Source organism: Nesoenas mayeri (genome assembly GCF_963082525.1).
Source record: "Nesoenas mayeri genome assembly, chromosome: 24".
In the NCBI taxonomy this organism is placed as follows: Eukaryota; Metazoa; Chordata; class Aves; order Columbiformes; family Columbidae; genus Nesoenas; species Nesoenas mayeri.
This window is the reverse complement of record NC_137546.1, coordinates 487,461-511,005: the sequence shown is the minus strand read 5'-3', so window position 1 is coordinate 511,005 and position 23,545 is coordinate 487,461. Positions and strand designations below refer to the sequence as shown.

General features: G+C 63.6%; 1 protein-coding gene across 1 annotated transcript; it reads right to left on the bottom strand.

Moving 5' to 3' along the window:
* Nucleotides 1-18: 18 nt before the first annotated feature.
* On the bottom strand, nucleotides 19-23,510 carry CHD5 (chromodomain helicase DNA binding protein 5). The gene is made up of 42 exons (XM_080358650.1): nucleotides 23,383-23,510; nucleotides 22,371-22,501; nucleotides 20,791-20,967; nucleotides 20,405-20,523; nucleotides 19,645-19,883; nucleotides 18,898-19,022; nucleotides 16,660-16,783; nucleotides 15,464-15,630; nucleotides 15,172-15,390; nucleotides 14,555-14,764; nucleotides 14,267-14,478; nucleotides 12,843-12,974; nucleotides 12,351-12,459; nucleotides 11,908-12,099; nucleotides 11,622-11,822; nucleotides 11,349-11,486; nucleotides 10,555-10,676; nucleotides 9,828-10,001; nucleotides 9,312-9,453; nucleotides 8,968-9,099; nucleotides 8,667-8,784; nucleotides 7,993-8,117; nucleotides 6,969-7,200; nucleotides 6,762-6,887; nucleotides 6,457-6,629; nucleotides 5,745-5,919; nucleotides 5,282-5,374; nucleotides 4,807-4,895; nucleotides 4,561-4,694; nucleotides 4,127-4,271; nucleotides 3,581-3,740; nucleotides 3,350-3,429; nucleotides 3,106-3,235; nucleotides 2,672-2,761; nucleotides 2,416-2,553; nucleotides 2,078-2,186; nucleotides 1,763-1,895; nucleotides 1,378-1,573; nucleotides 1,088-1,251; nucleotides 884-998; nucleotides 730-778; nucleotides 19-626 (listed from the first exon to the last, which is right to left on the bottom strand). Exons 1-41 carry the CDS (start codon nucleotides 23,432-23,434, stop codon nucleotides 771-773), a joined length of 5,850 nt encoding a protein of 1,949 aa, XP_080214776.1. The 5' UTR covers nucleotides 23,435-23,510; the 3' UTR covers nucleotides 19-626; nucleotides 730-770.
* Nucleotides 23,511-23,545: the final 35 nt, after the last annotated feature.

The window sequence follows — 23,545 nt, the reverse complement described above, 5'->3', positions numbered from 1 at the left end:
CACGAAGAGAACGCGGGGGCGTCGCTAACGGCTGCCGCCAGCTCCGGCAAGGGGCCACCACCGCAACACAGCCGGCGTCGCCACACTCGAGGTGTCCCCAGCCCAGCTCCGGCTGTCCCTCCCTCCTGCCCGCGTCCCCTCCGCCGCGCGCCCTGCTGCCGGGACAGCCGCGTCCCCGGGCAGCGCAGGGACGGGCAGCGGGGCTGGCGCCAGACGTGGCACTTGCTCGAACACCACAAGGATGCAGAAATGGACCTTGGGGGGAAGTGGGAGCAGCTCGGCCCCGGCCGGGCACCCCGGAGCGGCCGGACCCCCGCCGGCCGCCCGCACACCCACACGCGGCAAGAACACCAGACAGAAACGGAGCCTGGCCTCCCCCCGCTCGGCCCACCTCGCCCAGACAAACTCTTCAAGTCTTCAATAAGAAAGTGCAAAAAATGTACACGGAAATGAGCCCTCGTGGCGCTGCTGCGGCGCCGGCGGGGGTCGCGTTGCTCGAAGCACACGTGAAGCGGGAGCGGGAGAGCCCGGCAGCGCCGGCGGCAGCTCGTCTTCCACACGGGCACCGCCGCGCTGCCCGTCCTCCAGCCAGGGCGGCTTTCGGCTGGGGAACGGCCCCGGGGCTGCTGGGGGGAGAGGGGAGAGCTGCCCGTCAGCCGGGACCCCCGCCCCAAGCCAGGGGCACGGGGAGGGTGGAGCAGCGGCGCGGGGCGGCCGGCGCAGCCTCACCTCAGCTGGAGACGGGGCTGCGAGGAGGGCGGCGTGAACAGCTAAATATCTGTGACGAGAGGAAACGCCTGCTCGCCCGCTGGCGGTGCCACGACCCCCAAACCCAGCCCTCCAACGGCTCTGCCCAGAGCACCCGCTGGAAACCCCGACCCACCGGTCACGTACGGTCCCAGCGGCATCTGGCTGTAGTTGACAATCCCGCCTGGCCCGGGACCTCGGAAATTCGGCCCGAAGTTGCTGTTGTAGATCTGGGAGGAGCCGAAGGAGCCCTGGGGAGGCGAGGAGGGGTAAGAGGCGCAGCCCTGCAGCCCTGACCCCCGGCCACCCCGCCGAGGGCTCTGTCCCCGTCCCCACGGACCTGTTGGGCGGCCGGGTCCCCGCCGCGGGTGGCCAGGCGGCTGAGGATGCTCCGCTCCGACATCTGCAGCCGGGCGGCCACGGGCGGGATGCGGGACAGCATGGAGGGCAGGCGCGTCACGTCGGCCTTCATGTCGCTCAGCAGCTCCTCGAGCTGGTTCAGCACTGCGGGCAGAGCCAGGCGCGCTCAGGGCACCAGGCTCCAGCACCCCCGTCCCAGCCCCGCCAGCCGACGGCAAAGCTCCCCGCGGACCCCGCTGCCGCGGCAAACCCTCCGGCCCCGGCACACACCCTTGTGCAGGACGGCGTTCGCGGGCTTGTTGCCGGCCAGGGACTCTTTGGAGAGGTGCTGGTGGCTCTCGGCAAGGCACTCCACTTCAGCCAGTCGTGCGTTCAGGGCCATGGCCGGGTGACTGGGGTCTTGGGTCATGTTGAGGTACGCGGCCCGCCGCAGCTGCTCCTCGATCACCAGGGCCTGCTCCAGCAACTGGCCGGTACAGGAGGGGAGGGACTCAGGACCAGCCCCCACTCCAGTATAAACCGGTACTCCGCCCTTCTGTTCTCGTCCCAACCGCGGGCCCGTTCAGACACCGAGCACGCGGCTGCTCTGCTCCCAGAAGGCGCCGGCGGGACCCCCCACCAGTAAGGACTCACCAGCCCCGGACCCGCAACTCGCCTTGAACCGCCGGGCGAGGAACTTGTTCTTCATCTCCAGGTAGTTCCCCTTGTGCACCTCCGACTTGAAGGGCTCGTTCAGGATCACGTACCGCGGGTCGTTCTGGATGTCCTGCCAGCGCGCGTAGCCGTGACTGGGGCGGGGGGCGTCAAGGCAAGAACCAGCCAGCCGATGGTGTGCCCACCACTCCGTAGAGGCCACATCACCAAACCCCCTCCCTGCGACACCTCACTGTCACCCCAGCTCCCGCAGAGGGCCCCTGGCCTCCCTGCCGCCCGACAGCGGGAGCCACGCTCCCACCGAGACAAAGGGTACGTGACAATTCCTGCCAGCAGCCAGTAGTCGTGTCGGCGGTGCCAGATGTCGTAGATCTTGCCGGAGGAGATGGCAGCCCGCTCCTCGTTCTGCCACAGCGTGTGCAGCTCTGCGGGAGCAGGGGTCAGACAGCCCGGCAGGCAGCAGGGCCGCCGGGACACCACACGGTGCGCCGGGCAGCGCCAGCGGCGACACTGCCCGGGCAGCCACGGGCACAGGGCAAGAGCCAGACACCCTGCGGCGAGGGAAGCGCCGTCCCGTCCCCAGCCTTTCCATATCATTCGCATTTTGTGCAGAAGCTCTGCAGGAGCAGCCGGTGCCTCCTATCTTGCCTTTACCTGTAAAACCACCATCTGCAATGTTGAACATGAATCGGAAGTTCACGCTTCTGTCATCCTTCTTTCCATCCTCGTCGTCCTCTCTGTCCCCGTTTTGCTGAGCCTCGCTGTGCTCCTTCTCCTCCGCCTTGGCATCCTCTGCTTGGCAAACACAAGAAACCGTGCCCGCCCAACCGTCCTCTGCCAAAAGCGCCATCCCTGCCCCGTCAGCTGCCAAGGAACTCCCGCTAAAGCCACCACTGAGAAAGCACCTCACCTGCTTTGACTTCTTTATCTTCCCCTTTCCCTGCGCTGCTGCTCAGCTCCGGCTTCTCCAAAGGCTTCTCCTTCTCTGGAACCCCCTCGTCTGCAAAGGAAACGGGACATGAGAAAAGCTTAATGTGCAAAACGCTCCTCAGGGAACAACGTATTGTCTGGATAGACTTTCCCTTTCAGACTACAGTGATTCTGTTGTTTGTACGTTCAAGGCATTGAAAAACTTCAAGCAGAATATTCTTCTGCATTTTGTCGAGAAAACGTATTTAGTTTTCCCTTTTCCTTGAGACGTGTGGAGGACACACTGCTGGGAACAGAGCATTGCCAAGGACAGAAAAGGTGCCCCTGGTTGTACGTACAGACTGGGGGATGAGATGCTGGAGAGCAGCTCTGCAGAGGGGCCTGGGGGTTCTGGTCACGGTAAGCTGCACCCACCTTTCAGCAGGGGCTCAGGGGAAGGCTCAGCCTTTTCACTCTCCTCTTGCTTCTCCTCCCTGGAGTTGTCCTTGCTCTCACAGCTCTCCGGGCGCTCTTCGCTCTCCCCCTTCTCGGCACTCGCAGGCACCTTAAGGTGAACGCCCGGCCCAGATGAGCCCTGCGCTGTCCCTGGGGAGCGCTCGGCGTCCCGGGCAGCGCACCAGAAGGCTCCCGGAGGAGCAGCCGAGAGCAGCCGTCCTACCTGGCTGTCAGATGCCTTCCTGGACACGTGCTCCCCTTGCTCCTTCTCCTCCTGGAACCCGAGCTGCGTTTCTGGTTTGTCTGCAGCAACAGCAAAGCACAAGAGCTGGTGCCAGGGCCCCAGAGGGTCACACGCGCTGCCGGGACAGGCAGACACCAGAGAGACCTTCTGGTGTCCCAGGCCACCTCCTCTCCCCAGTGCCATCCCCGGGAAGCCCGTGGGCACACGCACCTGCCAGGGCTGGCGGTCCCGCCTGCGTGTACGCGGGGCTGGCGGGGACGGGGGTGGTGGGGTCTGAAGACACCATCTCCATGGACTTCTTGCTCTCCGGGCCCTCGAGAACCAGGTCCGGGGTGCTGTACTTCCCGTTGACGTGCTCGAACTCCTGGACCTGGGACGGACACAACCCGCCAAGTCAAACGCAGCAGAGATACGTCCCAGCCGCTGTCCCGCCGCGACGCAGCGGCAGGATCGCTCACCCGCCTGCAGGGACAGCGGCCACGACAGCTCTGACACCCAACAACTCTGACGCAATTTCTCTTTTAGGCCAGACAGACCACTAAACGCCTGCCCATCCGGCGTCCCTCCCAGGGACAGAAGTGGCAGGTTGGAAAGGCAGTTTGCGTTACTGTTACTGACGTGTTTCTGACAAACACGGGTGGGCTCTGAGCTGGGATATTCTGCTGGGATCCCTGGCGAGAAGCGTTTGCAGCCCGTGAAACCCACGAGTCCCCAGAACACACCTGAAACAGCACATCCCGGGTTTTCCTCACCCACCTTCTTCCTCACTAGCGACATGACCCCTATGCGGGTCAGCACGTGCTGCCGGGACAGCCCTTCCCGGGGAACGCCGTCCGCAAAGGTTTCAGCTCCGTCTGCCCCGGGTTCACACAGATGCCTCATGAAGAGGGAGACGTAGGCCCTGCGGAGGGAAGGAGTCGCACCCCGGGCTGAGACCCAGCCTGGCTTACAGAGAACGGCAGCCGCCCTCGCAAACCAACAGGCGCTGCCTCCCCAAAAAGGAACCCCGGTGGGGGGTGCAGGCACTGGGGCTGCTGCTGCCCGGCCAGTCTGTCCCAGCACAGCCTCTGTCTCGCCCTGGGGAGCACGGCAGAGGTGGTGACACAGCAAGACAGCAGCGTGACCGCAGTTGGTCCTGGATGCGCCAGCGCCCGGGACAGCCCTCGCCCCCCGCCCGGACCCCCCGGCACCTGAACTCCTTCTCGCTCTTCCCGCGCAGGTCCCGCACCAGCCAGTGGGAGTTGAAGGCGTCCTGGGGCGGCATCCCCCAGCGCATGATGGCGTTCAGGAACGCCTTGCGCTGCCGCGCGTTGAAGCCGAGGACCTGCAGGAGCGGAGGTGCCGCTGGGCTCACATCGCTGCCCCAGGACGCGCGGGAGCCTCGCACGGAGCCGCCGGCCGCGAGCCCGGGGCAGCCAGCACCGCCGCGCACTCACCTCGATGTTCCCCCCAACTCTCGCCAGCAGAGGGGGGAGCGGCTTGTCCCGGTCACTCTTCAGCTGCCGCCGGGATTGTCTCCTGCCACCTACGGCCAAGCAGCCCAGCGTCGGTTGGGCCCCGGCAGCGAGGACGGATGGTCAGAGCTCCCTGTGCTCCCCGACGGGAGCAGGACCGGGCAGAGCCGCAGAGTCCCCCCACCGCCCCGCTGCCCCAGCCGGGACACGCTCTGCCCTGGGCAGGCAAGGGACACTGCTCCTGCTGCTCCTGCGGCCCCGTCCTTCCCCCCAGGACCTGCAGGGCCAGCGAAGCACTAACCGGCTGCCTGCGCTGCCCGGGAACCTCCTCACCTGCAGGCACGTGGGGACAGGGACACGGAGCGCGCCAGCCCCTCCAACCCAGACGCTCCTGCTGCACCTGAGCGCCAGGGCTTCCCGCAGAGCAAAATCCCAGGGAGCAAACGCATTAACTCACTCTGACCTTCTGGCCTCTCTTCAAAGTCTTCGTCCTCGTCCTCGGAGCCGATGGAGTACTCGGACTGGTTGTCGGAGAGCTCGTCCTGCCACTCTGCAGAGCGCGAGGGAGCCAGGTTAGCAGAGCCCCCGGGCAGTGAGAGAGGGACACAACAAGCAGGGAATCACATGCTCAGGGTTCCCAAAATTAGTATTCTCCTATACAGAAAAAATCCCTCTTTGAAATATTTTGTCCACAGATGTGTTTTTCCTCGGTTTTTCCGGCAAAAACACAGTGTAGAGACCAAAATATAACAAGCATTTCTGTCCTGGGAAGCTCGTGGTTCTGGGAAGCACAGAGGCACAGGGGCTGCCAGACTGCGCAGGAGCGCCAGGCAGCGACTCGGCCAACGCGACCCCCAGGAACCGCTTTGTGTGGCAGTTCCGAGCCAGCCCGGGGGCCGCCCGCCCCGGCCAGGCCGTACCTTGGTCCTCCTGCGAGGTGTCGTTGTAGTTGACCTGCTTGCGGATCCTCTTCCCTTTCCCCAGGTTCCTGGCCAGATCTTCCTGCTGCTGCTCGTAGTGGTGCCGCAGCAGCTTCTCCCAGTAGTCGGGGTCCACGTTCTCCTCTTGCTTGATGATCTCGCGTTCCACCTCCTCCTGCAAAGCCAGAGACAAGCGGCTTGAGACAGGGCAGGCACAGACCTGCCTGTGCTCTAACCGGGGACCGGGGTACCGAGCCGCTGCCGGGAACCCGGCTCCTGGCTTTGCCCAAACGGACTGACCCCGGTGCGAGGCTGTCAACAGGCGGAGCCAACCTCCCGCCCTCGCGGAGCAGCAGCGCCGTCCGCTTCAGCGACGGGGAAGGAAACGAGTCAGATGCTGGGAAACCCAGGGGCGGCAGCGCGGCACACGGCAGCACCGCGCCCACTGCCAGCCCGCGGGGAAGGGCCCTCACAAGGCACCCATGGGTGCTCTGATGGAACCAAGGTCCTGTGGCGGCAGGGACAGAGCCCGGCTGGCACCGCAGGCCGCACCAAGGGACCCCTCGCTCTGAACAACCTCCCGCAGCCGCGGGTCGAAAGCAGGGGGACCTGCCCGCACCGAAACACTCGCCAGGACGGGGAAGGGAGCAGAGGAAACACCGAGGGACATACAAAGAGGCACGATTGTAAGACATGATACTGATCACTTTACCACACCGTCCTCTTCTCTCACAACATACTGGGCCACTTTAAAGGAGCTGAGATACTCGTTCATGTTCTGCAGCTCCGTGTCATCGGTCGCATCTTGGTTCCGGTCCAGAAGCTTAGAGATGGCAGCATCGTCATAGTGGATCACGCTGCTGTCATCCACATCCTTATTGTCACCTGGAGAGCAAAGCAAGGGGAATGGAAGCGCAAACCGCCGTGCTGGGGACAGCCCATCCCAGCGTCAGGCGAGCTCAGGTCGATGCAGGGCCAGGAAGGGGACAGGTGACCCCAGCAACGGGGGCTACGCACCTGGGGGGGTACCACCGTGCTTCTTTTTCATGCCGGTACTCGCTGCACCCCCTTTGGTTGACAGGGTATCAGAGAAAGGGGCGACAGCATCTGGCACAGCGACGCGCTGTCCCTGGGACACCGTGCCTGCGGGGCCAGAGGAGAACGAGCCCCAGCAGCTCAGGCTGTGCCCCCCGCGCAGCGCAGCCCCCGCGCCGCCCACCTCACCTTCCACATCGTCCTTGAACAGCTCTTCCGTCCCAAACTTGAGGATGTCATCCAGCTCCTGCTTGGTCATGGAGCCCGACTTGGAGCCCAGCCCCGGGCGCACCACGAGGTGCGTGAGCATCATCTTCCGCTTGGCCACCTGGGTGATGCGCTCCTCCACCGAGGCTCTGGTCACGAAGCGGTAGATCATCACCTTCTTGTTCTGCCCGATGCGGTGAGCTCTGCTGAACGCCTGCGGGCAGAGAGTGTGGCTGCCACGGCGGCCCCGCGGCACAACGGCCGAGGGCTCCGAGGCCGAATTCCGCATTCAAGGCTCCCACGGGACGGCCGAGTGAGAGCGGCTCCGTAGAGCCAACCCGGATGTGCCGGCCCGTCCCCTGCCCGCGGGACACCGGCCTCCCCACGCAGCCCCCGCTGCAGGCTCTGCGCACAGCGAGGACGCGCTGCCCGGGAACCCCCGGCTGCAGAGCCACCACGCCAGCACCGCGCCAGCACCGCGCCAGCACCGCGCCAGCACCGCGCCAGCACCGCGCCAGCGCGTCCCCGCGCCTGGAGCCAGGGAAGGGAACGTGGCACAGACGGGAAGGGTGGCTGGAGCTCTGGAGAGGAGCCTCTCCCAGCCGGGGAGCACGGGAGGGTTACACGCTTCCCTCCACTTTTCCATCGCGTTCGGGGGCATTGGCTGCCGCCCCCTCCAGCTGCCATTGCCCTGGGTGTGTGGAAACACAAGCGGAAGCTCCCCAAGAGAGGACGGGACATGCCGTTATGAAAAAGCAGCAGGAGAAAGTGAGAAGCCTGCAGAAGAGCCCGTTTGACCTGCCAGGTCCCTCCGTGCTGCAGACGGGCCAGGTGAGGCCAGTGGATGCGAGAAAGGGGCTGCTGAGCAGAAACGTGCCCCACAAATACAGCAGAAAGGGCCAGCAGCTCTGGAGAGGAGTCTGAGCTCCCTGTGCAGGGTGTGCAGGCAGCGGGCAGAGCCAGAGAGGTACTTACTATACAAGAAGGAAAAGGAAAAGTCAGAAACCTGGATGTCATTGTGGGGATTCCAGTCAGAATCATAAATAATGACTGTGTCAGCTGTAGCAAGGTTTATGCCCAGACCGCCGGCACGGGTAGAGAGGAGAAAGCAGAACTGCTGAGCACCAGGAGCTGAGAAAGACAAACCCAGGTGGGAAACGGTGAGACAGAGACAGCGTGGGCAGAGGAGCAGCACCGCGCTTCAGGGACGGAACAGCGGGAGCCCCGGCCGAGCCAGCCGGCAGCGCGGGGGAGGCGAAGAGGGAGCTGCTGGAACAAACGCAGCTCCAGAGCCAAAGGAGAAGTTCTGCCGTCTGCCTAGGAGGGAAAGGCAGGAGTCCCGCACGCCACGCGCGCTCAGGGCTCACCGTGGGACAGCCCAGGGGCCAAACGATTCGGTACGAGCAGCCCCCACTGTGCCCATGAGCAGCGCCCCACCAAGCGGGGTGCAACTGAGGCGCAGGCGCAGCCAGGGCGCAGGCACAGCCGGGGCGCAGGCACAGCCACAACCGGGGCGCAGGCACAGCCACAACCGGGGCGCAGGCACAAGCGAGGCGCAGGCACAGTCACAACTGAGGCGCAGGCACAACAGAGGTGCAGGCACAGCCACAACCAAGGCGCAGGCACAGCCGGGGCGCAGCCCCCCCGCGCCCCCTCCTCGGCCAGGCAGGACCACCGTACCGTTAAACCTGTCGATGGCCTCCTGGCGCAGGCCGCCGGTGATGCCCCCGTCGATCCGCTCATACTTGTAGCCTTCATACTCCAGGAAATCCTCCAGCAAGTCCAGCATCTTCGTCATCTGCAGGGCAAGGTGACCCTGACATGGGTGGCCCTGGGGACCTGCCCTGCCCGACCCGGCACCGCGGCGGCGGCACCACCAGCTCTGCCACTTCTCTCTATCTGCTCCTAGCACCAAATTCTCATACAGAACAAAAAAAATCCTTTACAAATGTATGGATTATTAATTCGTCCCTACACTCACCTGAGAGAAGATCAGAACTCTGTGACCTCCATCCCGTAACTTCTTCAGCATCTTTTGGAGCAGCATCAGTTTCCCAGAAGATTTGACCAAAGAATTCCCATCGTAGGATCCGTTGGGCAGAACCGGGGCCTCCTGCAAGGGCCGCCTGGTTAGCCGCCTGAGGACAACCCTGCTCGGCCCCACAGGGGAATTCCCATGCATTTTAAAGACAAAATTTCTGTGTGAAGCCACCTGCATGAAACCCCACAGCAGGAACCAAAGCACAGCCAGGGACAAAGCGCCCACCGGCAGCTTCCACACAACATCCTGAGCATCGCCCCCTGGAGCAAACACAGCCAACGTACCACGGCCGCCACCGGGAAGAGATACGGATGGTTGCAGCACTTCTTCAGGTCCATCATGATGTTGAGCAGCGAGACCTGGTTCCCACCGCCTTTCGAGTTCAGGGCTTCGAAATTCCTCGTCAGGATGAACTTGTAGTACTTCCTGCAGGGACAGGGTGGGACAGACACCCGGTTACCTCGGCCAGATGTGGGACTGGCCTGACCAGGTCTGCACAGAGCAAGGGTTTAGCAGCGCTGGAGCTCTGGGCTGAGCCGGCGCCCCGGGGCAGCAGGACACCGGGGGCCGGCAGCGCAGGCCGGGGCCCCGGGGCCAGGAGCACAAGGGGGTGCAGCCCCCACATTTTCTCTGCACCCCAGAACTCACAGAACCGTGCTGAGGGGCTGCCGGCATCAACACTTCCTGCTGAGCAGCTGGGACTGCTCAGAGCCCGGTTTAACCAGGCTGGACCTGCTCCCTACGAGACCGACAGCACCCGGCACAGGGGTGTCCGGCCCCCGCCCCAGGAAAACACTCACTTCTGCATCTGGCTCAGCTCCACCCGCACAATCAGCTCCGTCTTGGCCGGCATGTTCTTGAACACATCGGCCTTGAGCCGCCGCAGCATGTGGGGACCCAGCAGATCATGGAGCTTTTTGATCTGGTCCTCCTTGGAGATGTCGGCAAACTCCTCCAGGAACCCCTCCAGGTTACTGCAAAAGCAGCCAGAACCACATGGTGCTGAGCAATACCGGGACTCTGAGAGCAAAGACACTTGTTTCTCTGTGAGTTCAAACACGGGCAGAGCCTCCCGGCACACGCCGCGGTGACGCTCCCGCGTCCGCATCCCGGCGGAGCAGAAGCCGGAGTGAGGAGCCGCACGGAGGGCTGAGGCACAGCTCACACTAAACGCACCCACACGTGCCCTGAACAAGCACCCCAGGTGCCTCTGCCTCCTCAGAGAGGCTTTAAGCTCCTCGCTCACAAATCTCCTGATCATAGCGAGGCCACAGCTGCCCATGGGACACAAAAAGCAGTGGGCCACGGGAACAAATCTGAGGGGGCATAAACGTGTGTGCATCTGCTGTGACAAACCACGGGTGACGCGCCACCTGCCTGACGGTGCGATCAGCGACGCCGGAGCAGCAGCGACTGGGCACGGGAGCCCCGCGCCGGCCGGACAGCCAATGCGGAGCCACCGCGCTGGCCAGCAAGGGACGGGGCCCCGGCTGCTCCCCCTTTGGCGGGAGAACTGGTGCCACTTACTTAAACCGCTCGGGAGTGAGGAAGTTGAGCAGGTGGAAGAGCTCTTCCAGGTTGTTCTGGAGCGGAGTCCCGGTGAGCAGCAGCTTGTAATCGATCTTGTAGCAGTTTAACACTCTGAAGAACTGGGAGAAGAACTGAGGTGAGGAGAGCCCAGGGGAGCCCGTCTGGGACGCTGCCGATCGCGCACACGGAGACCCCGCGGGGACCCGCCCTGCCCGGCACACGGAGCAGATCCCGCGGGGACCCGCCCTGCTCGGCACACGGAGCAGATCCCGCGGGGACCCGCCCTGCTCGGCACACGGAGCAGATCCCGCGGGGACCCGCCCTGCCCGGCACACGGAGCAGACCCCGCGGGGACCCGCCCTGCTCGGCACACGGAGCAGACCCCGCGGGGACCCGCCCTGCCCAGCACGCGGAGCAGACCCCGCGGGGACCCGCCCTGCCCGGCACGCGGAGCAGACCCCGCGGGGACCCGCCCTGCCCGGCACGCGGAGCAGACCCCGCGGGGACCCGCCCTGCCCGGCACGCGGAGCAGACCCCGGCTCCGTGTCCTGCCCCTGCCGTCCCCGTGGAGCACGGGCAGCGGTGCTGAGCGCCCTTGAAGGACTTGTAATGCCAGAGGATGTTAAAGAGCAAATCCCCACAACGGGGGTGCCAGACAGAGCCCGTGCCAGGTAGGACATCTTTCAGCTCCCGGGGGGAACCGCGGAGCAGCCGGCAGCCCGTGCCGGGGTGCTGTATCTTTGTGGCGCCAACCACCCCACAGAAATCAGTCACAAACATCTGCCACCTACTTTGGACTGGTTGTTCTTCAGCCTGTGCGCCTCATCCACCACCAGACAGGCCCACTCGATGGAGCCCAGCACCGCCTGGTCAATGGTGATCAGCTCGTAGGAGGTGAGCAGCACGTGGAACTTGATCTGGGCTTCCTTCTGGGGAGCAGAGGGGAAACCGGTAAGCGAGTGGTTCGGCTCCGGCTCTGCTGCTGCTGCCCCGGCCCAAGGGGTCCCCGATTCCGCTCTCTCCCCCTGCTGGCTGCCGGTTAAAGTACCGGGTAGGGCTCCCACCTTCATCCGGAAAACCTTCTTTCCGCTGCGGATGGCGTTGTCCTCAAAAGAAAACTCGTTCTCCCGGATGACGGAGCGGCTTTCTTTGTCCCCCGTGTAGGTGACGACGTAGAAGTCGGGTGCCCACATCTCAAACTCACGCTCCCAGTTGATGATGGTGGAGAGAGGGGCGCTGACCAGGTACGGCCCTTTCGAGTGGCCCTGCTCGGGGACACAACGCCCGAGTCGTTGTCCCCGCACCGAGCAGCTCTCGGCCGCCTCGGGGACTGCTGGGTGCTCCGCTCACCTCCTTGTACAGGGAGTACAAGAACACGATAGTCTGCACCGTCTTCCCCAGCCCCATCTCGTCGGCCAGGATCGTATCTGTGCCCTGGGCCCAGGAAAACCTCAGCCAGTTCAGCCCCTCCAGCTGGTACGGGTGGAGCGTCCCTCCGGTGGCGTCGATGTACCACGGCTGCTTGTCGAACTTCACCGTGGGCTGGGACACGAGGCAAAGTGGTGAGAACCAACTCCCTCTCCTTTCTCTGCACACAAGCGCATCCCTCTATAGCTTTGTGACACCAAACGGCCCCAAAAGAGACGCAGACACAGTCCCGAGCACAGCCCAGCCCCCCAGGCAAAACCAGCCCGGAGCTTTGAGTGGAAAACCAAGAAGGAACTAGAGGAGAAAAAGGTGCCAGGGCAGACAGACAGACACTGCTCCGTGCGGACCCCACCACGCCAACTCACATCCACCAGGGGTCTTTCTGGGGGCTTTTCCAGCTTCTCCTCTTTCAGCTTTTTCCCTTTCTTGTTCAGCTTCTTCAGCGGGCGCGTGTCCTCCCCCAGCATCAGCTCCCTGCAAGAGCGCGCGCCTCAGCAGCCGGCGGGCGCCCGTGCCTCGCCGGGCCCCTCGCCCCCGCGGCAGCTCCTCTGCCCCAGTTAGCACAGGCGCTCATGGGGCACTAATCGTCCCCTCGCAACAGCCCGTGTAACATCGTGCAAATCGGAGAACAGCAATCAAGAGTTCAGCAGTTTTCCCCCAAAACAGCCGGGCAGCAGCGCCGCGGGGCCGCCAGGAACGTCCCGGCAGCACGGCCAGGGGAGCGAGCAGCGCCGGGCTGCCCCGCAGCCCTGAGCGGCTCCCGGGGAGCACCAGCCTTCCCAGAGCGCCCGGGCAGCGCTCCCCGAAGCGCGGGACACCGTGAGCCCCCGCGCCGCCGCCCCTGCCCACGCTCCTGCCTGTGGTTCCAGTAGAGCTGCTTGAGGTTCTCGTAGTACGGGATGTCGATGTCGTCGATCTCCCAGGTGCACTGGTCGTACGGCAGGTCCTTCCACTTGATCAGGTAGTGGACGTCGCCTTTCTTGTCAAAACTGTAACGCGTGAGAAGCCAATCAGAGAAACGACACTCGCGCCCCGGGACGCAGCTCAACAACCTGCACGGAGCCGGGCGCTTCACCCTCGGCCTTCAGCCACACAGGCAGAAAAACATACAGTACCGGCCCCTTCCAACAGAAACGCCCGTTAATCTGCTGCATGTGTTATATCATTAGGCTTTAAACGCTGCGTGTCCACTCCACTGAGCAAGCTCATTTTCCCAGGCCTGGATGAACAGCAGCGCCCGCCCGCGCTCTCCTGCAGCATCCGCCGCTCTGGGAAGTTTTGCTTACACTGAGAAACGAATGAACGCGCTACCGAGGCTGATTGCAGCCCTCCAGGGAGAAATCCCTTGCCTTGTTAGCAGATAACGTAAAGCTCGCATGAAAATTAGCCAGGCAGCTTTATTTACTTCCTGCCAAGCAGCCCTCACGTAGAGTCACCACTTGAAGTCCCAAATTGCCCCTTGAAATGTGGAAATTCAACAAAAAGGTGTCTCCAGCTGCTGAGTGTGACAAGCCCACCTGCACAGCACACTTCACACGCAGAAACTCCTTCTGCGGAACAGAAACGCAGATGTCGAGGCTTTGTAAGGGAGCCAGGCACCTGCTCGGACCGCGCGGCACCTGCTCGGACCGCACGGCACCGGGGCATCCAAACCTGACCGAGCACGCACGGGCCTCAGCTCGGCGTCCTAGCAACAAACGGCCCACGCGGGAACGGCGGCTGCGCGGGCGAGCGGCCGCAGCTGTGGGGCTCGACCGATGGACGCCAGACCCAGCACCGGCTGCAGCACCGGTTTACAGCATGATTAGGTTGTAACAGGGACCCAAACAATGTCCGTGAAGAGCGGGACAGCTCTGTGCAACGCAGCAGAAATCAGAATGAGGCATCGATTCGCTCCTGGCCTTGGCTTCACCTCCGAGCAAAGCTCCCAGGCGACAGCTCGAAACAAGCCAGCAGCTGGAATTGCAGCAGCCGAGACTCTGGCTGCGCAGGAGGACGGAAGGAACGTCCTGTCCCCGGGGGAAGGACTCGGCGAGCACAGAACCCGCAGCAGACAGCCCCGGATGCTCAGCGAACCCCTAAACCATCCGTGCAGGGGCTGCGCAGGGAAAACCCACCGAGCGCGCGGACCCGCCGCTCCCGGCCTCATCCCGGAGCTCGCCGGGCTCCAGGAGCGCGGCAGGCTCACCATTGCCGTTACTGCTATTCCCCTCCCGGCTTTTGATGGCACCGCCCAGTGCCACAGCGCTGAGGCTCAGGCACGCCAGCACACGCCACCCACCTGTGGTTCAGGATGCGGTGGATCATCATCCACTCGGGCTTGATGCCGTAGCGGTAGAACCGCTCCTCCATCTTGGCGTACTGCGGGTCTTTGTTCTTGCGCTTCTCCCGCTGGCTGTCCTCGTCCCCAGAGCCGTAGTCGAAGGCCGGCGGCTCGTCCATGTCGTTCTTGCGTTGGTAGTTGCGGTACATGACGGTGTGGTAGAGCTCCAGCTGTGCAGGAGGAGCCGCGCTCAGCCGGGGCGGCGGCGCGGGACGCGGGATGGCGCCGGGCGCGGGGCGGGCTCACCTGCAGCTCCTTGACCCAGGAGCAGTGCCAGTAGGACAGACCTGCCCATTTCACGAAGAACTCGCGCTCCGGGATCCCCCCCAGCGCCTTGGGCGGGGGCAGCGGCAGCTCCGCGCCCGGGGGCCCCAGCGCGGGCGGGACGGGGGCGGCCGGCGGCTCCTTCCAGGCCCAGTGCAGGATGCGCTGGACTTTGCCCTTCAAGGGAGGGCACTGCGGATAAAGAAAGGAAACGGGCAGGAGCACAGAGTTTAGAGTGAGCCCGTGTCCGGGGCCGCAGGGACACCAGCAGAGCTGGAGCGGCAGGGGCAGCACGGGCAGGGCCAGCAGCGTGGGCATGCAGAAAAGCGTCTGTGACTCCGCTGCGTCCCCACGGGGACGGGCTGGGCCGCCGGGCAAGAAAGGACCCTCTACACCAGCCCTGCAGCAGACGGGGCTTGACGTCCCACCTGAGAACCGGCGGGGAGGGCACCAGGCAGCAGCTCCCGCGGGACAGAGCCCCCAGAACCCGAGCGAGGGTTCTCCGAGGAGGGTTTGTGGACGGGCAGGACACGCTGGCCCCACGGCACCGGGAGGGCTGTGGGGGCGGGGAGGAGGCGAGCAAGGCTGGAGACACTCACCGTACAGCGAGGGCAGAGCCATTCTCCGTTGGGGATCTCCGGCAGCGGCGGGTTCAGGCAGTGCAGGTGGTAGGAGGACGGGCAGGTGTCGCAGCACAGCAGCTCCCCGCCGTCCTTACAGACCCGGCAGAACTCCATGTGGTCGTCCTCCTCCTCCTCGCCGCCTTCCTCCTCCTCCTCCTCCTCCTCCTTCGGCTCCCACTGGATGCCCTCCTTCTCCTGGGGCAGCGCAGCCGCTGGCACCCGAGGGCTCCGGCCGCCCACCCACCCCCCGGCTCCCGGCCCCACTCACGCAGTGGGGGCAGCTCCACCTGCCCTCGGGCGCCTTCTCCAGCTCGGGGTCCAGGCACACCAGGTGGTAGGCGCGGGGACAGGTGTCGCACAGGATGATCTCCCCGCCCTGCTGGCACACCTCGCAGTAGTCCTGGTGGTCTGTCTCGTAGCCATCCCCTTCTTCAACTGCAAGCAAGGGACAGACGTACGGTCAGAGGGACGGCAGAGCTGCCGGCTCTCCCGGGAGGCTACGGGACGCTCGCTCCTCTACGGTACAGTTAAGGAAACGTGGAAAGCGTTTCGCCTCGGACCCCTCCTGTAACATCCCCCTACCTGTCTGTCCCTCAGCACCACCGGTCACCTGCGCACACAGCATCATCTCACCTCTGTCTCTCTTTCTCTCTCCACACTGTATCATCCTTTGGTTCCTTCAGGCTCTCAATGGAGAATGCCAGAACCTGGAGAGGTTGCAAGGGAGGCCGGTCAGAGAAACCTCCCGGGTACCAGTGCCAACTGCAAACGCACCATGCAAGGGTGACACGGCCGAGGAGGACGAGGACTCCTCCTCTCCTGGGACTGCTGGTCCTGGCAGCTCACTGGCGCAGCGGCAGAGCTCGCTCAGCTCGCGGCCGGGAAGAGGGACGAGACCTTGCAAGCACCAGCACAGCTCCTCTCAGTTCCCAGCTCTGCCACAAACTCCCGGCACAGACCTCCGACCTGCTCCTGCGGCACACGGCAGGAGCTGCCATCCCGGCATGAGGGCCCATCCCGGCACGAGCGCCCTTGGATGGCAACAAGCCACGGGAAGACCCTGACAAGACGCTTTCCAACACTGTTCCTGTGCCTCCCTCTTCCTACGTCACTACCACGGATCTACCGCCTGCCCGCTGCCTGACCACACGCCTCACGCAGACAAGACGCGCGCGGCTCCGCTGGAGCGCGCCAGGAGCCTCGATTCTCCCAGGGCTGCTCCTCGCAAATCCCTTCCCTGGAAGCCCCACAGATCCTGGAACTTTCCAGACAAACCCGGGCAGGAGCACACGTGCGGGTGGGTGCCCAGAGCAGGGTCTGCGCACCAGGACACACCTCGTGCCCCACGCACAGACGCGCATTGCGGCACCGAGCCAGCACCAGACACCGCCCGGAGCCGGGAAAGCACCGTCTGGAGAGGGAAAGGCAGCCAGAAGGGGACCAGAGTACAAAGGAATAGCCTACTCCTCTTTTTCTTTCTCCTCCTCTTCCCTCTCTTCCCCAGGCCAGCCGAGCACTCGGAGCGCACCGACGAGCTGTTGACGCTGGCGCTGTCCAAGTCGGATTCCTCCCGTTCCTCCTCTTCGCTCTGCACAGGGGAAAACCAAGAAGAAAACTGGTGATGGGGTGTTAGCGCCCAGCTGCAGGAGCAAGCCCAGGCTCTTTGTGACCCTCAGAAAGGCCAATGCACAGACCTAGGGTGCACCCAGGTGGATGAGGTGGCTGGAAGAACCCACAGCTGCCAGCGGCCGCCGCACGTGCTGCCTTCGCTGCAGCCCCGGTGCACAAACCGGCCGTACTATGCGAACCACAGTCACTGAGCTCCAGCAAGAGTGAACTAACAGCGTTTTGATCAATATTATCAAGGCCTACAAGAGTTCCAGCCCATTCAGGACTGAAGAGATCCATTCTCTAGAAAGCTCTGCCGCTCTTTAAAACGCACCTGGCGCCTGCGTGCTGAGCAGCGCCCGCGGCGCCGCGGCGCCCGCCCGGCCCAGCCGGCACTACAGCATCGGGTAGTTCTCTGTGGCAGGCAGTCCAGCCTGTGAAATCGGAACTTACGGCATTAACAGCCTCATCACGGAAGGTAAATGTGCTTGTACGATTGTATTAGGTTAGTGCAAAAGTAATTGCGGTTTCAAATGGTTAATTTTAAATCATAACAACTAGGCGCAAACATCTTTATTAATCAAAATAGGTACCACTACAATCAACACATTTTTGGCCAATGACAAATAAGTTTGTTTATTCCTGTAGCGTAAAAATCCATGCTTTGGAATTCGATGAATTCTTGTGAAGTGTTTGCTGCATCCTGCTGGTTGTGGAAGCGTTTGCTGCATCCTGCTGGTTGTGGAAGCGTTTTCCCCGCAAAGAGTGGCCCAGATGCTTGGAGAGCCGGCAGTGGGCTGGCGAGAGGTCAGGGGAATGGGCGGATGAGGCAAAACTCCATACGCCAATTCGTTCCACTTTTGAAGTGTTGGTTGTGCGAGGCGCCGTCAGGTGTTGTCATGGAGAAGAACTGGGCCCTTTCTGGTGAGCGATGCCGGACGCGGGCGTTGCAGCTTTCAGCGCATCTCATCGATCTGCTGAGCACCCGTCTCGGATGTGATGGTTTCACCAGGACACAGAAAGCTGGAGTGGATCAGACTGGCCGGAGAGCACCAGACGGGGACCGTGACCTTTTCCTGGTGCGGGTTTGGCTTCGGGAAGCGCTTTGGAAGCTTTTCGCAGCCCAAGCACTGAGCGCGCTGTCGCTGGTTGCCATATAAAATCTACTTCACAATCGAGAAATGGTTCGTTGTTGTTGTGCAGAATAAGAGAAGACGACACTTCAAAATGGCGATTTCTTTTCTTTTTGGTCCGACACCTGCTTATCGAGCTTTTTCACCGTTCCAATTTGCTTCCAACGCCAAACAACCATAGAATGGTCGACGTTGAGCCCTGGTCAATGTTGAGTTCTTCGGCAACTTCTTGTGCAGTTGCCAGAGGATCAGTCTCGACGATTGCTCCCAACCGGTCATTGTCACCTTCCGATGGCGCGCACCCTGCTCCTCATCCGCAAGGCTCTCGTGTCCTTTGCCGAACCTCCTGAGGCACCGCTGCACTGCGCCGTACGTTGGCGAGCAGTTCCAAACCGCTGTTGATGTGGCAAGTCGTTACCCATTTTGAACTTGAATAAGAAAATCACTCGCATTTGCTTTCTGTCTAACATCATTCCCATAGTCTAAAATAAAAGTAACCAGCAAGTAATAAGTCAGTAGCAAACAAACAAAGTGAGAAAAGCACATTAAAATGATGTATAACATGACCACACTGAAGAATGTATTCCAATATAAACAGCACATTTCAGCAATGCAAAAACTGCAATTCCTTTTGCACCAGCCCAGCAGAACTCGTGCCCAGACGCGACATCCCTGCAGAGCCCAGACGCGGCGCTCCGGCAAAGGGAGGCAGCGTGCCGAGCGGACACGGGCGCCCACGGAGGGACACGGGCACCCACGGAGGGACACGGGCACCCACGGAGGGACACGGGCACCCACGGAGGGACACAAGTGCCTGCGGAGGGACACGGGTGCCCACGGAGGGACACGAGTGCCCGCGGAGGGACACGAGCGCGGCGACACCCCCTGCGCCACCGCGGCTCCCGGGGCCGGCCCAGTGCGTCCCCTCCCTGCGCCCCCTCCCCTCCCAGTGCACACTCACAGAGGAGCCCTTTTTCCTTTTGCTGGGGATTCCTCCAAACCGGAATTTCAAGCCCGCCATCTTTTTCCCCTTCCCCTTTTTCTTCCCGTCTTTGGAGCCCTTGATTTTCTTCCGCACGCCTGGACCTGCAGAGACAGGAGACTCGTTTGGGACCCTGAGACCAGCTGTCCCCACATCACCTCCCAGCCCGAACCGGGATCCACGGGGCTGCTGGGAGCGCACCGGGAGCCCTTTCGATGCACGTCAGAGCATTTCCAGAGGAGCTGCAGATTTACACGGTTATTTTGCTGCTCTCACGTGGGCTTTGAAGACAGTCACGTTCCACCCCAGCGCCAAACCCTTCATTCTGACAGAGCCGCGCTGCCAGTGCCCTCCCGTCACCGAGCTCCTGCCACCGCAGAGGCGCAGCGCCCGGCCCGGCTGCCGAACGGCGCGCGTCCCCCGGCAGCGCCCACCTGCGCTGCCACCAGCTGCCCTGCCAGCCCACGCGCCCCCCGGCTCGGGCTGAGGAGCGGCTGGGGGGCTCACGAATCCCCCGGGAGAACCGGGGAGAATCCCCTGGGAGAGACGACGGCACAAAAGTACACGGCCGAACCGCTCCTCTAGGATGCAAGAACGAAGCTGAGCGGTAATTGCTACAAACTGCCGAAAGCCCAGAAGAGCCGGGCGCCCCGCTCGCTGCAGCACGTCCCTCCTGGAGACACAGCCCAGCGCGGCCACGCAGCGCCCCGCTCAGCCCGCACCTACCCTTGCCCTCCTTGGTCTTGGCCTTCCTGACAACGGGGGGCAGGGGGGACGGCTGGGGGCTGGCGGCCAGCCCGGGCGCGATGCTGACCGTCTCCACCGCGGCAGCCACGGCCGCGGCTGCGGCGGCTGCCGAGCTGCCCTTGAACGGGTTGTTGGCGCTGAACTCCCGCCACTTGGCGCCAAGCACGGTCATCATCTTGGACATGGGGATCTTGGGGTTCTTCTTGGCGATCAGGGGCCTGCAGGGCGGGTGAGAGGGAAAACATGTTAACAGAACCTTGGCCGCTCGGCCGCTCCTGCGCATCGTGTGCCGGCGCTTCAGCCCCGGCAACGCCACCGCGGCACCGGCTCCCGCCGCGGCACCGGCTCCCGCCGCACCAGCCCCACCCGGGCAGCAGCAACCAGAGCTTTCCTAGACAAGCACAGACGCAGAAGGGGCCACAGCTGAACCTCGCAGAGACCGCCCTGCCTCGAGCGCCTGCGAGTTCTGAGCCGCTCACAGCACAAGCACAGATTTGTTATCGTTATTCAATTTTTGTCATTAAACTTCTCAAACAAGAACACACAAAAAATGGGATTTTGAAGAGGAGGGGGGAGGGAAACGCTTCAGCTGTTTTCCAGTCAATCCTGCAATTAAAATGAAAGTGTGAGGACCGTTCCTGGCCAGGCAGGGAGGAGCAGCAAGGAGCTCACGATGCTGAATTCACGACACCCACCTGACCCAACCTCAGCCAGCACACACGGGCCCGTCCAGACCCACCTGAGGAACTGGCTGAAAGCCTTGTAATTAGTAAGAGTATGATAATCCTCTTCCGAGAAAACGTAATCCACGTCGTCCAGGCCCCACTCCTCCATCAGCTGGGCTGAGCTCTTGGGCTCCTGCAGGCGCACGGACACCAGGACATCAGCGAGGAGCCGGGTCTGCCCGCTCACGTCCGACCCCTCCCGGCCGCCCACACGTGGGGTTCGTTATGTGATTCACAAAACAGGGCACGCACAAGTGCTTAATGAACCAACATCCACACACTTCCAAGAAGCAAATTAACGTGGCAACATCCAAACGCTCCCTGCACCGGGTAACACAACACAAAGCCTTGGCACGTTCGTCCCTCTAGCGCCAGCGCAGGGCAAAGGAATCTCTGGTACCTTCAGCCCTCCATCGTCGTTGTCATCCTCCTCCTCATCCTTCTTCCGTTTTGGCTTTTTCTCCTTCTTGTCCTTCAGTTTTTTCTTCTTCTTTTTGTTGGGGGAATAGTCGCTCCCTTCACTCTCGGATTTCTCCTCGATCTCCTCTTCGTTGTCTGACATGTCATCATTGCTCCCCTGGAAGGGACAGTGACAGTGGGGGGCGAGCAGGGCCCGTCCCCTCCCCACTGCCCCCACTGAGCCCCCCGAGCAGCTGCTGTCAGCAGCCCGAGCCGCCTGGGCACGGCGCGGCCTCGCACCGGGGGCCGGGGACACGGAAACCCCCGTGGGCGCGGCGAGAGGCCGGTGACCGCGGCGAGAGGCCGGTGACCGCGGGGGACGGGCAGGAGGAGCCCCCGGCTCAGCTGGACGGCTGCGTCGGGGCCGTTCTGTGACCCGTTCCCGCTGCCGCCGGTCCCCGGAACCCCGGAACCCCGGCCGCTCCTCCCGCGGTCATGACAGATGTAATTCCGCACGGAGTAATTGGTTGCCATGGTAACTGCCGCAGTACCGGCTGAAATTCCCTCTCTCCGCTCCCTCCCTGACAAGGACCTTCATCTCCATATGCCGAGCTTCAGCCCGCTGATCTTATGCAGATTTCCAGGGGTCTGCGGCACCGACGCCTGCACTGGCGCTCCCAGCGGCGCCGCCGCCAACGCAACGAGCCGCACGGCGGCACCGCGGGCGGCACCGCGGACACGAGCACGGGGGGAACGTCCACGTACCCACAGAGCTCTGGAGGGGGACGTTACCAAAAGAAAGCCCCATTCAAGGCTCCTCTATCTTCCTCCTCACCCCAAAACGTGGTCTGGGTGCTGCTCAGCACCTACCAACAGCTACAGCACCAGCCTCTCCGTGGCCTTGATGGAGGAGGGAACAGGCTCCCACGGGAGGGACCGGGGCTGGGTAACGCTGCCCACGCAAGGCAGGCATTGAAAATCAAGCACACAATGTTCAGCCCGTTGTTTCCTCCCCACGCTGTCAAGGCTGCGGTCGGAAGGCCTGACCCTCGAGGACACGCCACCTCATCTCTGTTTTCCTAAAGGTCCAGCAGCCCTTCCACGTGTCAAATCCTCAATGTCCCCATCCTGTCTCACTTGAAAAAGGCCCCGGACAAGCGCAGCCAACACCATCATCTACAGAAACCCACGAGCCCTGCCTGGTTGTGTCCCCAGCTCAGCAGCCTGCACCTCCCCGCTCAGAAACACGAGCTCCAGACGCCACACGGGTGCAGGACATGCCGGATTCACTGCCTGCCCTGGGGGGCACACACCACCGTGTGCCACAGCCCAGCCCTCCCGAGGGACCGGCAGCCGCGGCACTGCAGGGCGACCACTTCTCCCCCCAGAGACCACTCACAGGGCTGATTTCTACCCCGGAACACCGAGCTGGACAAGAACCACTCGTGCCCAGGCTCTGGGTCACCTCCCAGGGCCAGGGCGCACCAGCTCGGGAAGAGAACCCCCGGTAACCCCCGTTTCCACCCACAGACACCCAAGAAGTGCCTGCCATTGGCGCCGTGGGAAAGCACGTGGCGTTACCTCCTTCTTCCTCCTCTTGCTTTTGGCAGCCTTGCCGTCTCTCAGCTTCTTGGATTTCTTTTTTTTCTGCACGGCCACTTGCTCTTCTGCAAAAAACTCATCCAGTCCCTCCAGCACCACATCGTCTTCTTCTGGGGACAAGAGGGACAGCTCACGCGGACAGACCGCACGGCGCGCAGGACACCGCGCTCGTGCCCGGGCGGCAGCATCAGCCCATGGGACATGGGGCTCCCCGGCCTCCCCCGGAGACCCTCGCGCCGGTGTCCGGTGACTGGTGCCCCGGGGAGCACCGGCAGCGCCCGGCCCAGCAGCTCCTGCCCAGCAGCTCCTGCCCCGGCATTCGCGGTGCCCAGGTCTGGCTCCTGGCGCACAGCCCAGGTTTGGCAGAGGGGACAGGGGACACCGGGCGCTGCCGGCTCCTGCTGGCCCGGGTGACGAGGGAACAGCCAAGGAGAGCCCGTTAAAATGGACTCGATGGAAGGCGAGCGAGGAAGAGGAAGGGCGAGCGTGGCAGATGGGGGCCACAGCTTACGGGACACGGGTCCCCTGCCACGGGCAAAGGCACCGACCCCACCACCCACTCCCACCTGCCCGCCACGCCGAGCCCCGCCCCCGCCAGCGAGCCCAGCAGCCGTCCCGTCTGCGCATCTAACTGCGGAGCTCACGGAGCAGGAACGCTCCGTGCCTGGAGGAACGAGCAGGAACGCTCCAGGGCCGCCGGGACGCCCCGCTCGGATTTCACGCCGCGCCGGCTCCCGGAGGAGGGCGGGGCCGGAGCCTGCGCGGAGAACCGGCCGGCACGGGAACCGGCAACGAGGACGCGGCGGCAGCGGCGGGGTGCCAGGAGCGCAGCCCGATGCTGCAGGGAGCCAGCGCCGCCGCCCCGGCCGCGCCCGGGTCCACGCCCCGCAAAGGCAGCGCCGCCCGCCCCTGGGGCTCCGGTGAGCGGGGCTGAGCCGCAGCAGCAGCGCCCGGCGGAGACCCCCGGCCCGCTCCCCCACCCGCCGCCTACCCGAGACGTCCTCCTCGTTCTCCGCGTCCTCCAGCAGCGCCGGCCCCCGCATGCCGGGCGGCAGCACCGGCCACGGGCACCGGCCAGCGCCGGGCGCGCCCGCTCCGCGCCAAGATGGCGACCGTGCGCCACGCCCACCGCGGGCCGCCCAGCCCCGCCCCCG